At 39.4% G+C, this 22,053-nt stretch overlaps 1 protein-coding gene across 2 annotated transcripts in view; it reads right to left on the bottom strand.

Moving 5' to 3' along the window:
* Positions 1–22,053, bottom strand: part of macrod2 (mono-ADP ribosylhydrolase 2) — a 510,226-nt gene that overhangs the window by 147,650 nt on the left and 340,523 nt on the right. For both annotated transcript variants that reach the window (XM_057341952.1, XM_057341953.1), the window contains exon 6: positions 18,023–18,144. In XM_057341952.1, the coding sequence (XP_057197935.1) occupies positions 18,023–18,144 (122 nt within the window). The remainder of the gene's footprint in view (positions 1–18,022; positions 18,145–22,053) is intronic.

Below are 22,053 nucleotides of genomic sequence, written 5' to 3'. Positions count from 1 at the left end.
TTACCTCTGCATTACTCTCCCGCGTGCAAAAGAAAATGTATATTCCTTTCTTTGTTTCTTTTATATCTGATTTCTGGCAACCGGGTAAAGCCCGAAGCTGATATTTTTCACGGTCTGAAAAGATGTTATTGTATTTAACTTGGCAAATTATTTAAAGGTCATTTAAAACCAATCTTTTTCTACGGGGTTGAATTCATAAATGATGGAGTAAATTGGCGAGCCTGTAAACCCACAGAAACGCACTGTGCTCCATGTGGCAGCCGTCATAAGACTCACCAGTGTGTGTGGAGTATCTGTTTTCAGTGTGAATTGAGTGAATTAAATGCCCTGTGGCGATACGTGTGCAGCGCGGGAGAGGCGGACAACACGGAAAGACAGGTATTCCAGAGCTGTTGCTCGGCTGCCAAAACAAATTGCGCTTCGGATGACTTTCGCCTGAAGCTCAGATTAAGCTTTTGTCAACATCTGTGAAATATCCATGAGTATTAAATATCCATGAGTGACGACGTATAAAAACAGTAGCTTCAGGATTTTGTGAGCCAGAGACAAAGATGCGCCCTTTGTAGGCCTTATTATTACACCCATTCTCCCTTGGAGAAACATAATTATATACCTTCCGTCCTCCAATGCATTTTAAATCACCTCGCGTGGCCGATCTATGATTGGCTGGGGCTCCCAGAGAAGAGCCTTGTTGCACTTGCACGGAGGCATGGAAGTGCCCTGAGAAGTCTCTGAGGACACAGTTTATCTGGGTCTGGACACAGGTGCGTCTCCAAATGAGAAACACTGAAGAGGGAATAAGATCCCGGACGAGCCTCCAAAACACAGAGGCAGGGGAATGCGATTCAAGGTCGGCCGTGGTAAGCAGCAGCTCGGCACCGCTGATTGATTGGGTATGCAAGAAGCATCTGGCACACAGGAAACTGAAAAGGAAGGTGACTGGGGGAATCACCAGGTGGTTCCGATGAATTATAGCCACTTTGCCCAGTGCCTGCCCTGTCCCCCAGCCTACACAGACGCCGTTACGGAGTGGCATCGTCAAGTCATTGATACCTCGTGGATAAAGACAGATTTGCCCAGTAAGGCCAAACGGGCGTGCGGCGACCTGACGAACATTTAATCAGAATAGATGAAAGTACAGCCTACACCTTTTGTGGCCATGCATATGCAAGAGTTCATTGTTAGCTACACGGGAACCCTGGCTCTCGCAACCGCTTGTCTTTGAAATGTCATATTAAAAAACATTAGGACCTTTTTATAGGTGATCACCATGAATATTGATGACGCATTAATTAACATCCAAATTTAGCCATTCAATATTTAATTACAGCTCGGACGTAGCGCGTGTGAAACATAGCACTTCAGCGGGCTAATTGAATTTCACAAGAACAGATATGATGGATTGTGTCAAATCCGGGCTAATAACTTCATTTTATACTCACGATTTCAAGACGCTTTAGAGCTACGACCGGGTCACAAGCAAACGTCTGAGAGATCCAGTGGGAAAACATAATCAGACCCCCATCAGAGAGTTGCACGGTTCGGGGTCACTTTAAGACAATAATATGGGGCTTTTGGCCAGTCACCCACATGCTTCACACTGAGCCCTAATCAGCTCTGCTCCGCTGGAGAGAGCCCTCAGAGAGGGGAACGTACAGAACGGGACAGAAAAAGCATCACCCCTGTCGCATTATATATCTCATGCCTCACTAGTCCGTAGTCAATCCTGTATAATAATATCTCGCAAAATACATTTAAGTAAAAACGACTGCGTGGATGAAAAATATTTCTTTCAGATCCAGAAAGCAAAACAAGGAGATTTGCTATTGCAGTATTGCAGGTTTGGAGGATGTCATTTATATTAAAGTAAATGTCACAATGTTTTTAAGTAATCTGGGAGATTAACGCTACTGTACAATATCCTGCTAGTTAAGCGAACATGTTAGGTAAATTCAAAATAAAAACATACACACACAAAAAATACAAATAATGACAATTTTTTTTAAATAACCATCTTACCTTTTGTGACATACTGTAAATGCCCAATTATAGACGGTTTCATCGGACACACGCGCCCAAAGTCAAATTCCGGTCTGTGTTTTCTGATCCGGTCTGGCTAGTGGCTAATAATATTATACTTCATTTAATTCATATTAATATAATGCTTATATTTTATTGAATAAACACTTGTATGAAATAAACCATTTGTTGACTTTTATTGTATATAAATTAAACCAAACCAAAAAACATTTTGTTGAATGGGTCGTGTAACTTTGTTGCATTTACGTTTAGTCAAGTAACGCTTCTTCTGGTAACCTAAAATAATACTGGCTAGACATACTTTTAACTTGCTAGCCAAATTGTAATTTACTTTATTACTTTACTTTCTAATGAGGCACTGTTAAGAACATCCATAAAATGTTGTCTCAACCAATTGAATCACCTCAGGTCAAAGATGGATAGGATTTTTCCAGAGGATCATATACGACACAGACTCGTTGTTGTGTTCGTTTAGTGTGTCAGCGTTCTGCTAACTCAGCTATAGCGCTAACGCTAGTGAGGGAACAATATAAGCTTTTACATACATTTACATAAAACATTTCACACATCTTTAAAATTGTATTTTTCATTCTACATATAGAGTGCATTAGATTGAACAGCATGGCTACTGCATTTAAAACAGATAAAATACTGAGGAAAAATCATCCTCTTACTCTCTGAATGCACTTGCCTCATTAGGTAAGAATAGCACAAACGGCTGGAGTTTCACAACTCTGTCCCAACCACCACCAACGCCACATCACACCTTCACACTTACTACGACCACCAGGATTTAAAGAAAAGAAAAGGAGTGCATAAAGAAGTATCTCTACATCTCGGCTTTCTGGAATGTTCCTGACTCAGGACTGTGACCACATTTATAAATTGCTATAATCGTTGTCATATTTAATGGTTTTGTGCTTCACAGAGAAGGGTTTCTTTAAATATATCTCTGAGAAATCTTAACATTCTGGTTTGTTTGAAGGGGTTAATGTGAGACAAAACTGAAATGACCTTTAAAGATTATAAAAGGTGTGGAATTTGTTTGAGGTTTAGTTTAGTTTAGTTTAGTTTAGTTTAGTTTAGTTTAGTAATTTATAAAGCACATTTAAAAACAATGGACGTTGTAACCAAAGTGCTGTACAGAGATATTAAAACTCTAATTAAAACCAAAAGCAAAATTATCACACTGGATCAAAACCATCGAGACATATGTAAAGATATAAACACCCTCAATTAAAACACACAGAATACAGATATGTTTTTAGGGAAGATTTGAAAATGGAAACAGAAGGGGAAGATCTAATATTGAGAGGACGACTGTTCCAAAGTCTGGGAGCAGCCCGATCATCTTTCGTTTTGTAACGTGAATGAGGAGCAAAAAGAAGAAGTTGATTAGAAGAGCGTAGAGCTCTTGAAACATTGTGCGGAACAAGAAGAAGATCACTGATATTCATATTTTCGAATAGTGCATTAACAGTGCAACAGAAATTACACACAAAATGTTTATGGCTTGTTTAAACAGCCAAGAATTCAAAAAAAGTGTGTCTAGTTTCATAACTTGGCCTAAGAACCAGACCTCACACAAATAACACACAATAAAAAAGAAACATATTCTGCTAAATCAAATTACACTTTGATGTCTGATGTACTTGAACAATTAGACACATTATGAAAGTAAAATCATATTTTGTTCATTAGCAGGAAAGAAACCGACTACATTTCAGTACACTGTGTGCTTAAAGGGGTCACATGACACGGCTAAAATTATCGTTTGTTTAAGATGTAATGCAATGTGTAGGCCTATACACGATTTAAGGTTCAAAAACGCTGTATACTAGTGTGCTATGATTGGCCAGTTAACCAGTGCGTAGTGATTGGTCGAATACTGCAAGCGTGTGACGGATATGTAACGCCTCTTACCATATTCGGAACATCATGTTCCAAAGCAATTGTACTGACAGATACGCCCACCTTACTTGCGTATACATTTGGGGGGTCTTAGTCAAATCATACCACAAACTGACGTGGATTTGTGTGGGTGTGGTTAAACGAGGCGTTTCAGGCAGGTCTGGGTGAGCATTCACTTTTAGATAGAATGCATCTTTTGTTCAGACACTTTAATTTATGCAATTTTACGTATCTAATACATCCATGGGCAACTTATAACACGCCAAAGACACCGAAAAACACGTATTCGCGCCATATGACCCCTTTAATAAAGACCAAATATGTGAAGGAAAGAATTTAATTTACAATATCAGGTCAGTGACTGAAAGCGAGATGAATGGTTAACCTGTCAAAATACACCGAGAACTCATCAGAAAGCCACTAGAAGACATATTAATGGAAAAGTGTCATATAATGTTTAATTACCTCTAAAGAGCAGGAGCACAGACTCACTTCAAGGACTGGCAGTCTGTTCATGAGCAAAGAGCTAAAAAAGACCAATATCTATAATCCTGAATCTATTCTGAGCTCAATGTCACATACCGAATCTCATTAAATGCTAAATATCATCATAATTTATGAGTGAGCTATGAAGAACACGTGACAAAAGTCATACATATACCAATATAACAAGCTCAGGTCATCACCACCACATATTCTCTGAAATCTTGATCTTAGATGTATTTTTCTAATAAAATATGATGTTTTTAAAAACACTGGGTTTGAAAGATACAGCCACGGAAAGAAATAAAAGACCCCTTACCAAAATCATTTTCAGTTTTTCTGAATTTACTATTTATAGGTATGTGTTTAGGTAAAATGATCAGTTTTGTGACATACTTCTACAAAATATTTTTTTTAATTTGCATATATTTGTTGAAACTGGACAAGCTGGTCAAAATAACTATAAAGATGCAATTTTATACCTTTCGCTTTACTTTCACAATTACACAGAAATAAGTGGACAGGATTCTTTTTCAAAAATTCACCTTCATTGAAAATAATTTGGGATTTGTGGCTTTCGATCAGTAAACGAAATATTTAGGCAACTGCTCCTTTAACACGTTAAACTTCAAGAAAACTGTCGGTCTAATTCCAATGCATGACCTCCAGAGAATCCAACTTAAAGCCATGAAACCTATTCTATGAATATACAAGTTATATATGAGAATGGATTGTAATGCCTCTCTTGGTATTCATGGCTGTACGGAGGGCTGATCTACCTCCATCTGAGGCATTAGAGTCTGCCGCATCTCTCATAAACGTGGCTGAGGTGCAATGAGACCCCCTCATGAATGTGTGAGTAGGCCTTGTTTTGCGGCCGACTGAAATAGCAAGTCAATCAGCTGCATGCCGGCGCGGTGAAGGGTTTCTCGTTAGCTTTGACCTTGAGAGATGGTAATGTCACTAAATCTGGTGCTGTGTTGGGTAAAGAATCACAACAGCAGGAGTAAACATCACTTATTCGGAAATGAATGCGTTCACTCTCTTTACCTGGAGGGGAACGTTAAAGTTACGTTACTGCCAAGAGAGAACTATATGCACTTGAATGTATATATAGAATTAATGCACGTTCATTTGAACAGAAGTTGCATATAGTAATGTCTAAATCCAGTTTAAAGCAATGAATCCAAAAATGTATGTCAGTCTAAATAAATCCAGCATAAATCTCACTGCCTTTCGCAATGATAAACTAAAATATACAAGTTAAAGGGAGAGTTCACAAAAATGAAAATTCTGTCATCATGCCAAATCTGTATGACTTTCTTCTGCAGAAGACATTTTGAAGAATGGTAACCAAACAACAGCGGTACCCATTGACGTGCATTGGTTTTGTGTCCATATATTAGAAGTGAATGGGTACCCATGATGTTCCATTACCAACATTTTTTAAAATATCTTCTTTTGTGTTTTGCAGAGGAAAGTCATAAAGGGTAAGTCATTTTTGGGTGAACTGTCCCTTTAAGGGTTGGAATTACCAGAAAGCCTAGCAATTTGATATTAGAGGCATAATATAGAGTAAATGATCACAATATTATCAGTTTTTAATTGTAAATACGATGTTTTACTCACTTTATTCTTTCATTCCCTTAGGACTTTAATTCTTGGCACTATTATTGCATACAAACTTGTTTGAACTTTAGTGTGTTGACCTATGCAGTACCATTTTCACCAAAAACATTCATATGAAAAATTAAAACGCTATTGATTTGTGGCACAAGAGTACTGTTATACAGACTACTGTTACTGTGGGTAAAATATGGCAATACACTAAAATATAGATTTATCCCTCCCACTTCTTATATAAATATTGACATGCTTTTTTTAAATGTGTTGATGTAAATGTTGAAAGTAAGAATAAAATAAATAAATATTGGATTCACTTGGTAATCCAGCCATATGGCTGTTTTCTATTTTTTATTCCAACCTACATAAAAGTGTGGCTCTCAAATGTGTCGAGATACTATATCAAGAGAGCACTGTCCAGAAGAAATGTCAGTTACATGATAAAACCCTTGTAACAAGATTAAACTAATTTGGTACATCATTGGCCAACTAAAAAAAACAAGCCGAGATGCTGTATTGGTTTTATGCCTTTCAGGCTCCGAAACAAAGACTAGGTTATACCTCCATTCTCCAAAGCTCCTGAAGACCCCATTCCACTGCCCACCTCTCTGTCAACACCAGCAAGCATGGCAGACAGCCACAGAACTCACTCAACACACCTGTCACCATTACCCTCCAGAATATAATTTGCTCAAAACTATAACATGCGGCTATAATTAGCCGAGCGTTATTAAAAATGTCCAACATTGAATATCTAGACTACAAAGGAAATCTAATAAGATGTGCCGGGTGCGTTTTCTCCTTGCTTTCTCTGACTCAGAGGCTGTGCTAGGAATAAATTAATGTGCATATGGAGAGCGATGTCACAGGATACGAGACGACCACTAAGGCCTTTAGCAGCTCCGCGGGAAAGCAATCTGTGTGTGTCTGCTGGTGCAAAAATACTGTGGACACCTGTTTTAATACACAAAGCGCTAGCGTGGATGACACACACCTCCTCTGTGAAACAGGTGAAATGTGTGAAAGCTGTTTTTGGATTATTTACTATTTTTGTTATTTCCTATACCTATTTAAGGTGTTTTTGTGTGGCAGGTAGGGGGGTATAGTCCACACCAAGGTCATTTTCTACAACTGGTGAACATGTTTTAATAAAATATATCGCTGCTGTCCTTCTAAACCTTGTCTCTCCATACTTAATTTCATTTTTTGCCATTAGTTATTATTAGTAGTCACCATTTATGTTTGTCACTGGGTTTTGCAAATTTCGTTGCTGTCCTTCTGAAACCTTGTATGTCCAAATTTGCAGAACTTTTTCTTTGACTGCATACTGAGTTGTCAAAGTTGACAAGCACTCTTTAATACGGTTAGATATTTGCAAACTGGGTGACAAATAATAAAGATTCATGGCAAAAAAATAAAAATCACGAAATATGGAGATACAAGGTTTCAGAAGGACGGCAGCGATATCTAACCAAATAAAAAGTATTAAGAAGAGCTTGTCAATACAACACAGTATTTAATCATTTTACAGTACAGTGCTGTTTCCATTTTGCAAGTGTTAATGAAATCTACCTGTTGCGATCAAATAGTATGATGGGCAGTGCAAAAAAACAATTCAAAAATGCTTCATCCACACGTATTGCCTGTGGCACAGCCAATGGTCTGAAAACGTACATATGAAAATATAATGCAACGGCAAGAAAAGGAAAAACAGGAAGTCGCTATTTTCATATACAGAGACAAACAAGTACCGAACCTTTTATTTGTTGGCGTGAGATAATTAGCTACTTTTGCCTTCATTACTTGTCGAGCAGTTGTCTGCTACAGTGACAGTGTAGTGTTCCATGTCATGCCCCGCAACTTTAATTAAACACGTTATAAAGAACGTGCAGATTCGCGGGTCTCATTACGGTTGATTCGATAATAATTAAAATATCCATCTGCGAGCATTAAATTGAAAATGCCCCCATGCGTAACTGCATTGAAGTGTAATGAAGAGAGTGTAACTGGAAGGGAAGAATTAGAAGACGGCGATGAGACAAAGACAAGCTTTTGCATGCTTCGCCGCACCCTGATTATCTAATCACATCATTCACATCTAGACAGGCCGTCCTGGACTTCTGACGAGCGACTCCGACGGTCACCTCTGGGGGGAAATGTGACATGGCGACGGATGCCGCTCACAGGCGTCGGGCTGTGCTGCCCCTATTGGCGTCTGCTCCCCGCTGCTCCACTTCTGCCTGTTAATTAACTGTAATGATGTAAACAAGAGTTCATCCTGACCAGCTCGCCACCGCCACAGGAAAGGCAATCTGTTAAAACAAACACCAGGGAGACGCCACCCCTTGCACCTCGCACCATCCTCTCACACTGCAATCAACACCGACGCCCGCGATAACTGCGGCAAGATGGAACTCGGGCGGCGCGGGCTGATTAGGAGATTGCCTGCACTTTTCGCAGCTGGATGAATCTGCATCACCCCTGAGATGAAAGCTGTCTGGAGGCAATGCACACATAGACAGACCTTCATACAGCGCGGCCCAGAAAGCCTATAATGAATTAAGCATTCGTCTCTCTCAAGAGGGCTCTGATAAGTAACGTTCCTCCCCTTTTTAAGGAGGAGTTCCTCTGGGTTTTATACCTTGTTGACAGGCATTTCAATGGAAGTCGGTTCTAGCTCTAAAGAGGTTTATCCCAGACGCTGCATTGTAAGCCATGTGAAAACATATGCGGGAATGGGGAGACTGTTCCAACTAAAAATATATTATTGTAAGTATTAAATTCAGTTATTTAGTATGAACCAACATGACAAAAAACTACTACTGAGTCTTTAAATGTGCATAGGGTGATGCCGAAACGTGCAGCTGACGTAAACATCTACGGTACTACATCTACGGGCATTCTTTTAACATTACTTAACGCATAAATATATTTGGTCAACATTTATTAGTCTGTGTTAATGTTAAACGTTAAAAATGAAATTGTTAATTGTTTGTTGATGTTCATTCATGGTGCATTATCTAATGATGTCAGATTCAACGGTTGACTTTAAATATGTATTAGTACATAAAATTAACAATTTAATGAACAAATTAGATTAATAAATGTTGTAAAAGTAATGTTTATTGTAAGTTCATGTTAACTAATATTAACAAAAGGAACCTTAAAGGAATACTTGACACTCAAACATGACAATTCTGTCATCATTTACTCACCCTCTTGTCGTTACACACCTTCATGACTTTGTTTCTTCCACAGAACATACAGTATTTAGAAGATATTTTAAAGAATGTTGGTCACCAAACAATGTACCCATTCACTTCTTTTATATAGAGACAAAACCAATGCAAGTGAATTGTTTGGCTCCCAACATTCCTCAAAGAATTCCTATTTTTTGCAGAAGAAAGTCACACATGTTTCAAATGACAAGAAGATGAGTAAATGATGACCGAATTTTCATTTTAGGGTAAACTATCCCTTTAATGTAAAGTAACAGGCATTTCTCACCCAAATATTTTGTTATTATATGCATTTTATGTAAACAACAGATACAGTATACAGATCATTCCTATTATATCCTTATATAACATGATCTAATATAGACTACAGTATAATAATAAAACTATATATCTCTGCTTTTGAATAATTCACAAGGAATCTATGATTCTTTCTTCTGTCATGTTATCTTAACAAAGTGGTAAGTCTATTTTCTTTTTTTTAGCATACTGTATGAAGCCCACCCTAGGTAAAGTCTAATTAATATCCATTCTTTGTGAAATTCTCATCTCCCACAGAGCCACAGCGACCAACATCTGTTTCATCAACAATTTCCACTGACAACCACTTGACTGTCAAATCTGATTTCGCACAAAACATACAGACCATTGAAATTCACCAGATGACTGAAAAGTTTCCCTTTAGAGGAGTCACTTGACAAGTCTTCAACCCAGGAAAGTTCACACTACATGTCAAAGCACAGTCAAGTGTATTTAGGTTAGTCCATTGACTTCCGTAATCTCAAATTTTTATGTGCATGAGCATCGGTCCGTTTTCTCCAAAAAGAAAGAAAGGGCAGAATAAAGATATTAGTACACAGTCCTGGACAGCTCCCTGAGGCTCATAATCAGTTAGCCACACCCCACGTGCCTGCTCCATACTTTATTTCCCCCACTACGCCTCTTCATCAGCCTTGATTAGACTGCTGGAGTAAAATGTCACATTTTACATACCTCCATATTTCAGCCCAACACCAAACCCAACTACGGCTCCTGGATGCTCGGGGGTGAATGTCGAGGGATGCACCAATTCCTGCTTGCCCCAGTTTGCAATCTCACGAATTTGTCACTTCGAGAGCAAGGGCAGCTATGGAAATTACAGATGTGCTCTCTGTTAACATGCGCACGGCAAGCAAACATCATGGCGCTAATTGCAGCTAATTGGCTCAGCGTTGCTTGTGTTTCTGAATCAGATGAATAGCAAAGACAACATTAAGTGACACTGTGACCTTTTTAAAGCTCTAGTCTAATTAACCTTTTAGACACATGCAGGTGTTTTATGTAGGGCAGAGGGGAACAAACTTGGCCACAAAGGTTGGGGATATGACGTTTTTAACTCTGGTACAGATTGTATGCCGCCATTACAGCTGCTGCTTGGGAAACCAGAGATATTAAACAAAGAGAGTTTTGAGATAAAACGTCCCGCACCAGAGTAATTTAACATCATCATTCAAATCTGCAGCTCATTACCAAAGCTCTCATTTCTGCGCATACGGCTTATGGGAAACAAACCTGCAGGCTATGCCTCTTGTTGTCCTGATTGAGTTTACCGCAACATCGTGAACGGCGAGCAAAATGATGAAATAAAAAAAAACGAGTTATTTGCGCATTTCAATATACCCGCGCAAGCGTAAGCAAAGAAAGAACCGTAGCGTTCCAGTAAAAAAAGCATTAAAAGTCAATCAGCGGAAAGGGAGGACACAGAATAAATCAGAGAGCTTTACGGATCGATTCATAAACGCTTCAATACTGTCAAGCTTTTATTGCAGTTTGCTTAGCGGCGTTACGAGATGCTCGTACACACCCACAATAAAAGCTTTACACAACTTTTCAAGAAATTAAGCTGGTGCCACTTACACTGTGACAATAATTTATAAGGGAAGGGGTGGGGGAACTGGGCCGGAGAAGTATATACCTGTAAATGTACATTCATTAATCTTTCTGGGGGATGAATCCGTTTAGAATTTTTTACTTTTAGTTTGTCCCCAGATACTACAGTATGTTAGAGTATAAAAACCACGATTGTACGTGTTCTCTTTACACTTTACGTTAAAAAGTTTCACTTTTAAAAAGTCACTTACACATTACATTTTTCCCATATTTTTAAACAATAGTTAGCTCATTAACTATAGAATAACACAAACATAAATATGGGAATTATGTTGTAACTAAAAAAAATAGCTGAAATGCAATAATTATATAAGACAGAAGACAAAGGCTATGTATGTACATATTGTCTCTAATAAGGAATAAACTAAAAAATTGCTAAAAGCATTGCCACTAACCTGATTAAATGAAATGAAAATGTAACTACAGTACAAAAAATATAGCTGATTATAAGTGCAGAAAGTATCAACTATATACATTTCAACGGCAACAACATACACAGATGTTATGTAGACCGCCGCAAAGAATCAATAACTGCTGAGCAGTTTGAATTTAATTTATTACAATGAATATACAATGAAATATTAATATAAATGTAATTGTTATATTACAGTATATTATATTAACCAAACACAGATCAGAAGTTAACTAGTGTCTGATGAAACGGATCTATACATGTTTACTGTAAAAAGGTCTAAAATATAAATTGACAAGATGCAGTCAATTAAAGATTTCAAAGCGAAGGTCCTTGTAAAAGATTTACAGGCAAGTTACAAGCAAAATTATTTTTAAAACCAGGAATTATTCCAACACACAGTTGTGATCTATGGAGAAGTAGTCATCATGTGCCGTCATATCCTTTCCTAATCTGAAGGTCAATACCTGATGTACTGTCTGTGATCATTAATTATGTCTATCAAAATGCATCAATTAAACACCAGGTAAATTATGTGACATCACAAACTGCTCCCACACAATGAAGCAAATAAAATTACAATTGATTCTCCATTGTCAGGCAATTAGGTAAAAGCACTGGGTCTCTTATCTCTGTTGGCCTTTCATTCACTCGATCAGGAATGAAATAGCCTTCAGTCACGCTGCATTAGCATTCAGCCTTACACGCTAAATGAAGTAGTGACCAGTCATCACCTGTGATTGCTTTAGCGTTAGCCGCATAATGTGGTCTGCAGCCCACCGTTTAGCGCTGCGGCATCAGGCTCGGCTCCACCACAGCCATTTAAAAGATGAAATCGAGCCAAGACTGACATTTCCCTGCGACAAGATGCACAGTACCTCTCTTGACCCAGAATAGATGAGGGGTTAACAGGATGTGCTTGGAGGTTGCCATCCCCAGCCATCTTTCTGGGTCTGTACAAAAGCAGGGATAACACTCAGCGTGTAAGGCTGAAGTGTGTAATTTTCTCAAAACTTTCTTTTATCCCAGTTTTGTATGTAGAGAACTCTAACTAACTGCAAGCCATGTGTAGGTCAATATTCTTAAAGGTTAATATTGTTTGTTGATATGAATCAACAAACCATTTGAGGTTGAGGTTGTCTACAAAATCTGAAAAGAGAGAAGCCATAAATACTGTGTGGAGTGTTATTCCTGTCACGGCACAGCACACAGCACTGTTCCTAGTGGTCTTACAAAAAATGGAGGTCTGTTTCTCATGTGACTTATAAAAAGTACATCATTTTCTATGTAGACCAAACGTAAAATGGGAAAAAAGTGCTCTTACATCAATTGCTTCCCAGGAAAGTCCATAATAGACTCTTTGGGTAGGGTGATTTTGTGCTTTAAAGGTAAAAAGCAGGTACGTAATTTAATAACTCACATGAATGTCATATAATGAACAAAGAACAAAATCAATGCAAAATGAGATGATTATGATGATGTTTTGAGCAAACATGGTTATTTCCCTTTGTAAAAGGTCAGGCTATGTTATGAATCTGGGGGAAAATGACTCGCCTTGGAAAGGGGAATGGCTACCAGATGGCGTTGTGCCTGTATATAAGTGACTGGCTGTTTTTGCAAGAGGAATGGAGAGCAGCCTGGCATGTCTAATGAAGACAAGAGACCTATCCACCTAAAGTTTCTCTGGGCATTCATTAAGCTCCTATGGAGATGAGACACGTCCCATCAGACTTTAAACGAAAGCTCTCTGAGGGGTTGACTACTGTTACGATACATGCATGACTGCCTCTATAACATTCATAAAAAAACGACATCAAATTCTCACAACGATCCGAAGGAAAGTTCCTTTACCAGAGATTAGGTATAGTTCACTCAAACATACACTCTTAAAAATAAAGGTGCTTAAATGGTTCATCACAGCGATGCCATAGAAGAACCATTTTTGGTTCCACAAAGAACCACTCAGTCAAAGGTTCTTTAAAGAACCATGTCTTTCTTACCTTTTTATAATCTAAATAACCTTTTTTCACAACAAAGAACCTTTTGTGAAACAGAAAGGTTCTTCAGATGTTAAAGGTTCTTTATGGAACCAAAAGGTTGCACTTACTCTTACTTAAGAGTGTAAGGTTGTCATTTATTCACTCTCATTTCACTTAAAACTTGTACGAGTCTTTTTTCTGTGGAACCCAAAAAAGATATTTTGAGAAATATTTCAGTGGTTTTGTGTTCATACAAAGTCAGCTGGGTTCCTAGTTGTTTAGTTAACAACATTCTTCAAAATATATTCTTTTGTGTTCAACAGGACAAAGAAAGTGAGGATGAATAAAAGATGATTTTTCATTTTTGGGTGACCTATCCCTTTAAAATTGGGATGACCCTTTGAACTCCTAGACGGTTACTCTACTTTCCCTTTCTAGACTTCACACATAACATTCTTTCATAACCTTTGCTACTTCCCCAACTTACTGCTGTCCTAAAATCCCCACAGTAAGTGTTTTGCATTTCATTCCTCTTGGCTCCTGCAAATATTGACAGATTGCTATAGCAGTGCCCCTCCCATCCGGGCAGGGCAGACAGTTTTATTATCTGGACTCATTTCGCAATCTGTACCCATCAATCCCTTTCATTTTACCACAGCACCGCCCATCTGAGCAACTACTGCTAACAGTGCAAATCAGCAGAGGCCCTTATGGGGAAAATGGTTTATCTAGCCGGCCAATTGAGACACGGGCTACAGTAAATCATCGGTTCTCAGTGCCTCGGAGCATTTTGTGGCTTCATGGGTGCATGGTAAATGCACTTCGCCGGAGCCGCAGTCCCCAATATTCCCTAGACTGGCGTTCTGGAGTGTGGTTAGCTCTGCTGATGTCCTCAGACCAGGCCGCGGTCACACGCCACTCCAATGGGCCTCCCGGGGAACGTGACAGATCGTTTGCTCACTCGCAGTGATGAACTGAGTACAGAAGTGGAAGTGCGTACAGGGGGTCACATGTGACCGGATGCGCTGGATTTTTAGCTCAAACACACAGGCGAGTTTATTGAGGACATCTCACAGATGTCTATTGTTTCATACTAGACAAAATGTACTAAACATCACCATGCATGTGGTCATTATCAGTGTGTACTGGATGTTTTATATATTTCCGTTCATAACACAGTACAACTAAATGAGTAAGCCACACAGTTTATAAATTACAGTGATTTTACAATGGTTGGGGTTTTAAAACACTCTTTACCTGCAATAAAATGCACAGGATATCGTGATGGAAATTGACCAAACTATTAATACAGTAATGCCATCACTACATCACGGAAATTCAATACAAAATCGAAACTCACCGACACTTGCTCTAAATCCGTCATCACTAGATGTACACCAGATCTGTCCTGACCTGTATATATAGAACAGAACTGAAACTCCAGGACCCGACAGAGACGAACAGCGAGAATCTTTCATATCTTGCTCCCGGTCCAAAAAGTGTTAAACCACATTCTGGAGGTTAAGCACCTTGTGTCTTGGCTCAGAGAGCTCGTCATATTTGAAGATGAAGCTCATCCTTCATTCAGCTTCATGGAGCAAACACAGGTGTCATGCTAAACTAATGTGGACTAAGCTATCGCTTCTAATACAACATCACTCATCTCAATCTGCGGGAGCGTTTGTTGGCAAGCGACAAGCGCATCAATGCTAACCTTCTCACCTTTCCTGTAGCTAGCACACGTCTAAAGATAGTCATGGCGAAATGAATGGCGCAATGTCACAGAAAAAGGAAAACCAATTGTAGTAGCTGCTATGAGTTCAACATACTGTATGGTGCCCAAAAACAAAGGTATGGAAACTGCCACTCTGTTGCAGTGGTGAAAAATAATTCCTTCTGGTTGATTCAGCAGACTTAGAAATGCCCTGGAGTTTTACTATAATTTACAAAAAAAGACAGATGCATATACATTCATACAGTGGATAGGGGAGACTGGGGCAAGTTGTCACATTGTTAATACTTCTAGTGGTGTTGTATGTTGGTTTGTAATTCTAACATTTTAATCCGGTTATTGCTATAAATAAAAAATTGAACACTATAATAGCAACTATTGACACAGTAATAATGAAGGATTTTGAATGGCACTCTCAGAACAAACTAATAAATATCAGGCTGGGCCTTGTTGCTACATTCTTTAAAATGTCAGAAATTAATATGATTTATTACATTTGATATATTTATCCTACATTTGCATGCAGCTTTCCAATCATTTTAAACAAAACACTTTGCTGAAAAGCCCAGCTGTACATTCCATTGTACTAACTTGCCCCATATAGTGTGACAGCATACCCCACTATATTGATGCATGTGGTCAATGTGTTCATTGAACTGCATATTTCGTCCGGGGCATTAACATTGGCAATGGTCCATAGCTGTGCCGTAACCTAGATCTGAAGTTACAGCGTGCGCTTTTAACAAAAATTGACTTTTAAAAGCAAACCTACTCAAAGACATGTTCACTGAAGTAAAAAGCTGACACCTAGCCCCTGTCGCCCTAATTCTTTCCATAATGGTAAAATTTCAGCAATGCATTCAAAAATAAAAAAGGGATGAAGAAAAACAGAAGTGAAGGTTCTCATACTTGCATTTCAGCACTGCATTAGTTTCAGGATTCCTCCTGTCTGAAAACATGTTCACAGGTCCCTATCGCTTGAGATAATCACGGGGAATTTGTCTGCGCTGCACATGTGGGCCACAGCACATGTTCAGAGCCCTTTCTGCCTGAGGGCCAGTCTTTGGGTTCTCAAGAACAGGGATTAGCTAGAGAGCTCATCCAATTCCTATCTTTTCATGCTTATATTTTACAGCAGTTATTTTTTATTTTTTACACCCTCAATCCACTTGCAATGCTCTAGTAGACCACTGGGGGAGCTGGTGTATTTCTTGCGTTCTAGGTGAGAGAAAGGAGTTTCCTAATGAATTTAGCACTAATCTGCATTGCAAGTGGTCTGGAACCTCTGTTATAAATCAGGTTCACAGGCATGGGCATAGGCTATAAAAATGGAGGAATTTAATAAATCCACTGTATGCAATTTATGCCGAATGTGAGCATATACTGAAGCGGCCAAGCGTGAAGACAGAACTCATCGGACAGAGTCGAGTCAATCACGGGGGCCGCTGCGTTTTCACAGAGGGTCTGCAATGATCTGTAGCAGCTGTCCAAACACGTCCCACCGAACCGGACCTGCCTCAGAGTAAAAACAGAGCCCCGTTTCACGTCAATATATGAATTATAGAATAAATAAATAGAAGAGGGAAGCTAAGTAAACATCTAGAATGTGCATGTACGAAAGCGAGCACTGTACAGCGACGCGTAAGGGAACGAAATGCAGCACAAAGATGTACGGTCCCTTTCCTAGCTTCTCCTGTTTTACTTAATGAGAACTTCTGGGTTTTACTTTGGAAGCAAGCACACAACCCAAACTCCTAAATCAAGACCTTCTGTGTGGGCTATGAATATCAGTGTACACCACAAAAACAATAAAGCGAATCGATAATTAGCATTTAACTCTTAGTCACTTGTGGCACGGCATTAGCATTTATTGGGGTCCAAAGTGAATTCATATTTCTCTTAACTGCAGGATTCTACCATCGCAGTGATGGTTAAGGTGGACCGATTCATCCTTGCTGTGAGATTAAAGTAGTTCATCAAATGCTGGAGTTAGCAATTTGTCCCACAAAGACGGTTTCATCACGGCTAATTGTGCGAGATCCTCACCGGGGCCTCCGCCGGTCTGGCCGGAGGAGCTGATTGGTTGGTCTTTTGCACGGCCCTTCTGGCTGTGGCCACCACGGATTAAAGCAGATCCATAACTCATGTGCACCAGATGGTGGAGATAGGGCCAACAGCTGGAACCGAGTGTGATCAGACTCTACGTCTTCCCGGACCAAAGCTGCTGGTCTTTGGCCAGCTTCATTAAAGCCTGAGCCTGCTTGGTAATTTACTGAGCTGAGAAACAATCTGAATACACTCGCTACATGGAACAAATGAGACTTATCTACTGCAGATGTTTCTATGGCATCATGCGGTACACTAGCTAGCAAACGAAACACCTCGTTGTCTACTAAGAAATAGATAAACATGTGGATAAATAGGTTTTGTTGGGCAAAAAAGGAATATATTTTCTTGAAAGCTGACCCTGAAACTAAACTGTACATCACTGATCAACTACAACCCATGTGCAAAGCAAATTATTTATTTTCAGGATTCCAAAATGCCATACTTCTCTCTACGTCCGGCCATCTATTATACATATTACATCAGACCAATTTCAAAAGTGAAGTAACTTCAAATGTTCTACAGAAAGTCTGTCTTTAATAAAGATGATCTTGCGGGCCTGAATACTCACCAAAGATCGTAAATTATTATCTTTCACCAGCTTTAGGGAGGTTTTGTAGCATGATTCGAGGTCATCTCTTTGGGACTGGCCCAGGTTCCCTCTGGCGATCGGGCCGACGGTATGGATCACATCTGAAAGAAGGAAAGAGAGCAGTTTATACACTGTTAGAAATGTAAGCCTTTGTTATCATCATTTCTAATGTAAACATGCGCCGCGGTACGCGACATGAATTTTCAATTAAAGCCGTGACACTGTTTAACACCAAATCAAATCCCAGACGACAAACAAAAACAAAACAAAGCTTCTTGTCAGATCTTCAAAAGCACGAGAATGACAAAAAGAACCGTTTCAAAACCTGCTGAGGATCCCGGGAACGCATCCGCACGTTCGCAATCCTACTGGGTACAAAACAGCTTTTTTCTCAAATGTTATCAACAGGAATCTAGCAACAATGACAAAAGCCAACAATGGAACAAAAGGGCTGATTCGAACAAGTCCAAAACTGTCCAAAATCCAAGACGTTTATTCAGTTAATGAAATGGCAGAGCAGATAGAAAATCAATTACTCAATCCTTTTATGCTATCTATTCATAAATTCATATCCGCGTAGCCGCCCTCTTTCTGCCTTTGCATAGTAATGCGTCGGGTTGTCACTCAGTGGCATGGTCGGTCTAAGGCGGGAAGGCTGAGGGAAGCAGACTGCTTTAATTAAATCATTGGAGTGATGACAGGGGAGTTGAGGAAGTTGAGCGGGATTCTGAAAGAGAAATAATGTAGACCTTTCTGCCCGACTCCACCAGGCCCTTGAAGGTGGGCAGCGGGGGGCAATTTATTACAATACACCGCGCGCTTTGCTGGCCAGCTCACGCTGATTTTGATGACACTGTCATTGCTTTTACAATCGGCAGCAGACAGCAAAACGGTCGACTTCATTTATTATCTGTACGTTGAGAAAAGGGCACAGGGAATCACTGCGTTTCTAAAGGCGAAAAAGAGGAAGAGTTTGTTTGTTTCGCTGGTGCTTTTGTTGAACAAGGTTCAGTGTGTCATTTTTAGGAGGATATGTTCACAGAAATGCAATATAATATACATAACTATGTCTTCAGAGGTGTATAAAGACCTTACATAATGAAGCGTTATGTTTTTATTACCTCAGAATGAGCTATTTCTATCTACATACACAGCGGGCCCCTAACATAGAATTCACCATGTTGTTTCTACAGTAGCCCTAAATGGACAAACTGCTCTAAAGAGCGCGTTTCGTAAATACATGATCTCCTTCAGGAAAGAAGCGAAAATGTGACGATATCTTAGTTCTGTGTCAGCCACCATAGTGCTTCGAAAGGAAGGGGTGGAGTGAGCTGTTGGTTGCAATTAACAACCTCACCACTAGATGCCACTCATTTTCATACACTGGACCTTTAAAAGTTCCAAACGAAAGTTTCAAGATGTTTCTTAATGTGCACTCATTTCCAGCTATGTTTGAAAAATACTGCACCGTATATTATGCTTTCTCTGTTTTTATAAACCAATGTTTAGCTGTTACTGTTACGTGAAATTGTCATATATATAAATTGTTCTCTCCTGCATGCGTCTGTTCAGCTAAAGTCTGATCGTCGAATTGAAAATGAGGGGTTTGTTTGCATTATTTAGCAAAAGATTTCTATCTTTAGCGGTTCGGCAAGTGAGAGTTCTGTGTGCGTGTGGGGGGAGGCTAAGTGCTTTTCTCATCATTGCGTAACCCTTATGAATCAATGCTCTGTCAATTATTGATATGTTCTCACTATTTCCCATTTCTATCCACAGTAACATGTTAGGTTTTCAGGGGAAAATGTAACAGTTGATCTCCGTTAAAACAAAACATTGTTACACAAACAGCTTTTGTATCACAGGTGTGTTGTTACAGGAGACACAGATGATGTTTGTTCACATTGGAGATTAAATCTGTCACTCAAGGATTTTTAATCGGTGCTCTTAAATCTCACTTTACGGCCTGTTAAAGATTGATAAGCCATGCATCATTAATTTGACATTCCTTACATGAAATTGCCATTCAAATGTTAAACGTATAAAATATTCTCCCACGAACAAATTTGGATGCCTTTTTCTTCACTTTAATGTTGCATCACCCGGTCTTGCTTACCACATGCTGTTTCAAGGATTACAGCACTTATATCATGTATTAACAATGAGACAGGCCAATGGCCGCAGTGATCATCTCTAGAGTCACGGCAACCTCAGCAGTGTTGCTTAAACAGCACCCTATCCAGTATGTGTGTGTGTGTGTGTGTGTGTGTGTGTGTGTGTGTGTGTGTGTGTGTGTGTGTGTGTTCGGCCTCTTAATGAGGCTGTAACTATATGAAATATCATCTCTCTCCAGACCAGCAGGGCTGCACCCAGCAAGCATGATGGAACCATAATGTAGCCTGCAACCAGTTGTTTTCTATGCATAATACATGAACCTCCGGACCTCTAGAGCAACAACCCTTCAATTAGACGATGGAGAACCAGAACAGACCATCTATAAATGCATGAAACAAAAGCTATGCCTGTAAAGCACGCAACGTATAACATGTGTGTATTACAGCAACTCACATAAAACTACTTGGAAAAGACATTTACAGTATGTTCGAAAACATTCTGCATACAATAAAGTTCTCAGTCTGGGATTTGAAAACCAAAATGGAGCATCGCCTCAAAATGAACAGAAAAAAATAAGAACAGGCTGCAAGTATTGATTCAGCATTAGCATGCATCTGCCTTCCGTGTAAAACAAGACAGCACCACCAAGACAACAGTACAGAGGGCTGGAAGAAAACAGCATCTTGACCACGAGTTTAGACAATGGCTGGATGAAAACGCAATGAAAACATCCATTACTTTTTTATGCATGAATAAAGGTATGTTGGCAAAAGATAATCATTATTCTCAGTCTGCTAACACCGGAATAAAAAAGGCAAATGTTTCATACACCGCTCATGCTTTTGCAGACTAACAATTTGCTTTTATGACGGTCGACTACTATTCTGTGCGTTCACCTAACAACAAACAGCACCCAGGAGAGTATGTATGTTTGGAAAAGACATTAAAAACAACAACAACAGTAATGATTGACAAGTGATGTTTTCCTTCAGGTTTTACTCTTAACAATCTTTTCTCTCCCAGCTGAGCAGTGAATCACTGCTTCTCATCATTCTAGAGTGTGCATGCCAATGCAATTAAATGAGAAGCTGGACATTTTCACATGGAGTTACAAATGCAGGGTTATTGTGTAAACCATTTCCATTGTATAGTATTCAAGCGTGGCAGGCCAAATCATCAAAAATGCAGATCAATAACCTTTGAAGCGCTGAAGAAGTGCAAGTAAGTGTATGTGTTCAGGGTTACCGGCAGGTCACGGACTGCGCTTTAAGTAAGTCCACTATGCCCTGGAGATAAACCGGCAATCATAACCCGTAGCTGATGAGTTTCCGGCTTTTTTAAGCATTTCGATTTGACTTATCTACTGTAATTTCCCACTTGCCGCACTGAGGTGGTCATATAATTCACCTCATAAAGATATTTAGCCAGCCCGGCTGACCAACCCTCTCCCAGCATGGATGAAGTGGAAGGCCATTATTCTGAGCGGATCCCTATGATTGTTTCTTTACGGTTCTGTTTGCGGGATGTGTTTTTCTCTCTGTGGTCCTGTTTCCGTGCGCTGACCTCTGAATGAACCCAATGAAGGTGTGATTGCAGTATCTCTGGCCCATTAACCAAGGCTATGTTTACATGCGGTGCAATAATCGGATGTTTGGCTTTAAAAAATTCAGATGAAGCTATTAATAAGGTCTGTGTAAAGAACTAATCCAATTCACATTTCCGTTTTGACATGAGATGGGGAAAAACAAATTAAAAACTGAAAATAAGGTAAAATGTTCCCATAAAGCAGTTTAATTGACACGTGGACCATAAATTCGGATGAATATGCCAATAGAGAGGTTTAGTGCACTCAATAATGCGACTATAAACATACAACTTACGGTGTAATTGAATCCGCA

This window comes from Triplophysa rosa, linkage group LG9, assembly GCF_024868665.1.
Source record: "Triplophysa rosa linkage group LG9, Trosa_1v2, whole genome shotgun sequence".
In the NCBI taxonomy this organism is placed as follows: Eukaryota; Metazoa; Chordata; class Actinopteri; order Cypriniformes; family Nemacheilidae; genus Triplophysa; species Triplophysa rosa.
The sequence above is the reverse complement of the archived record's forward strand: the minus strand, read 5'-3'. Positions and strand labels throughout refer to the sequence as shown.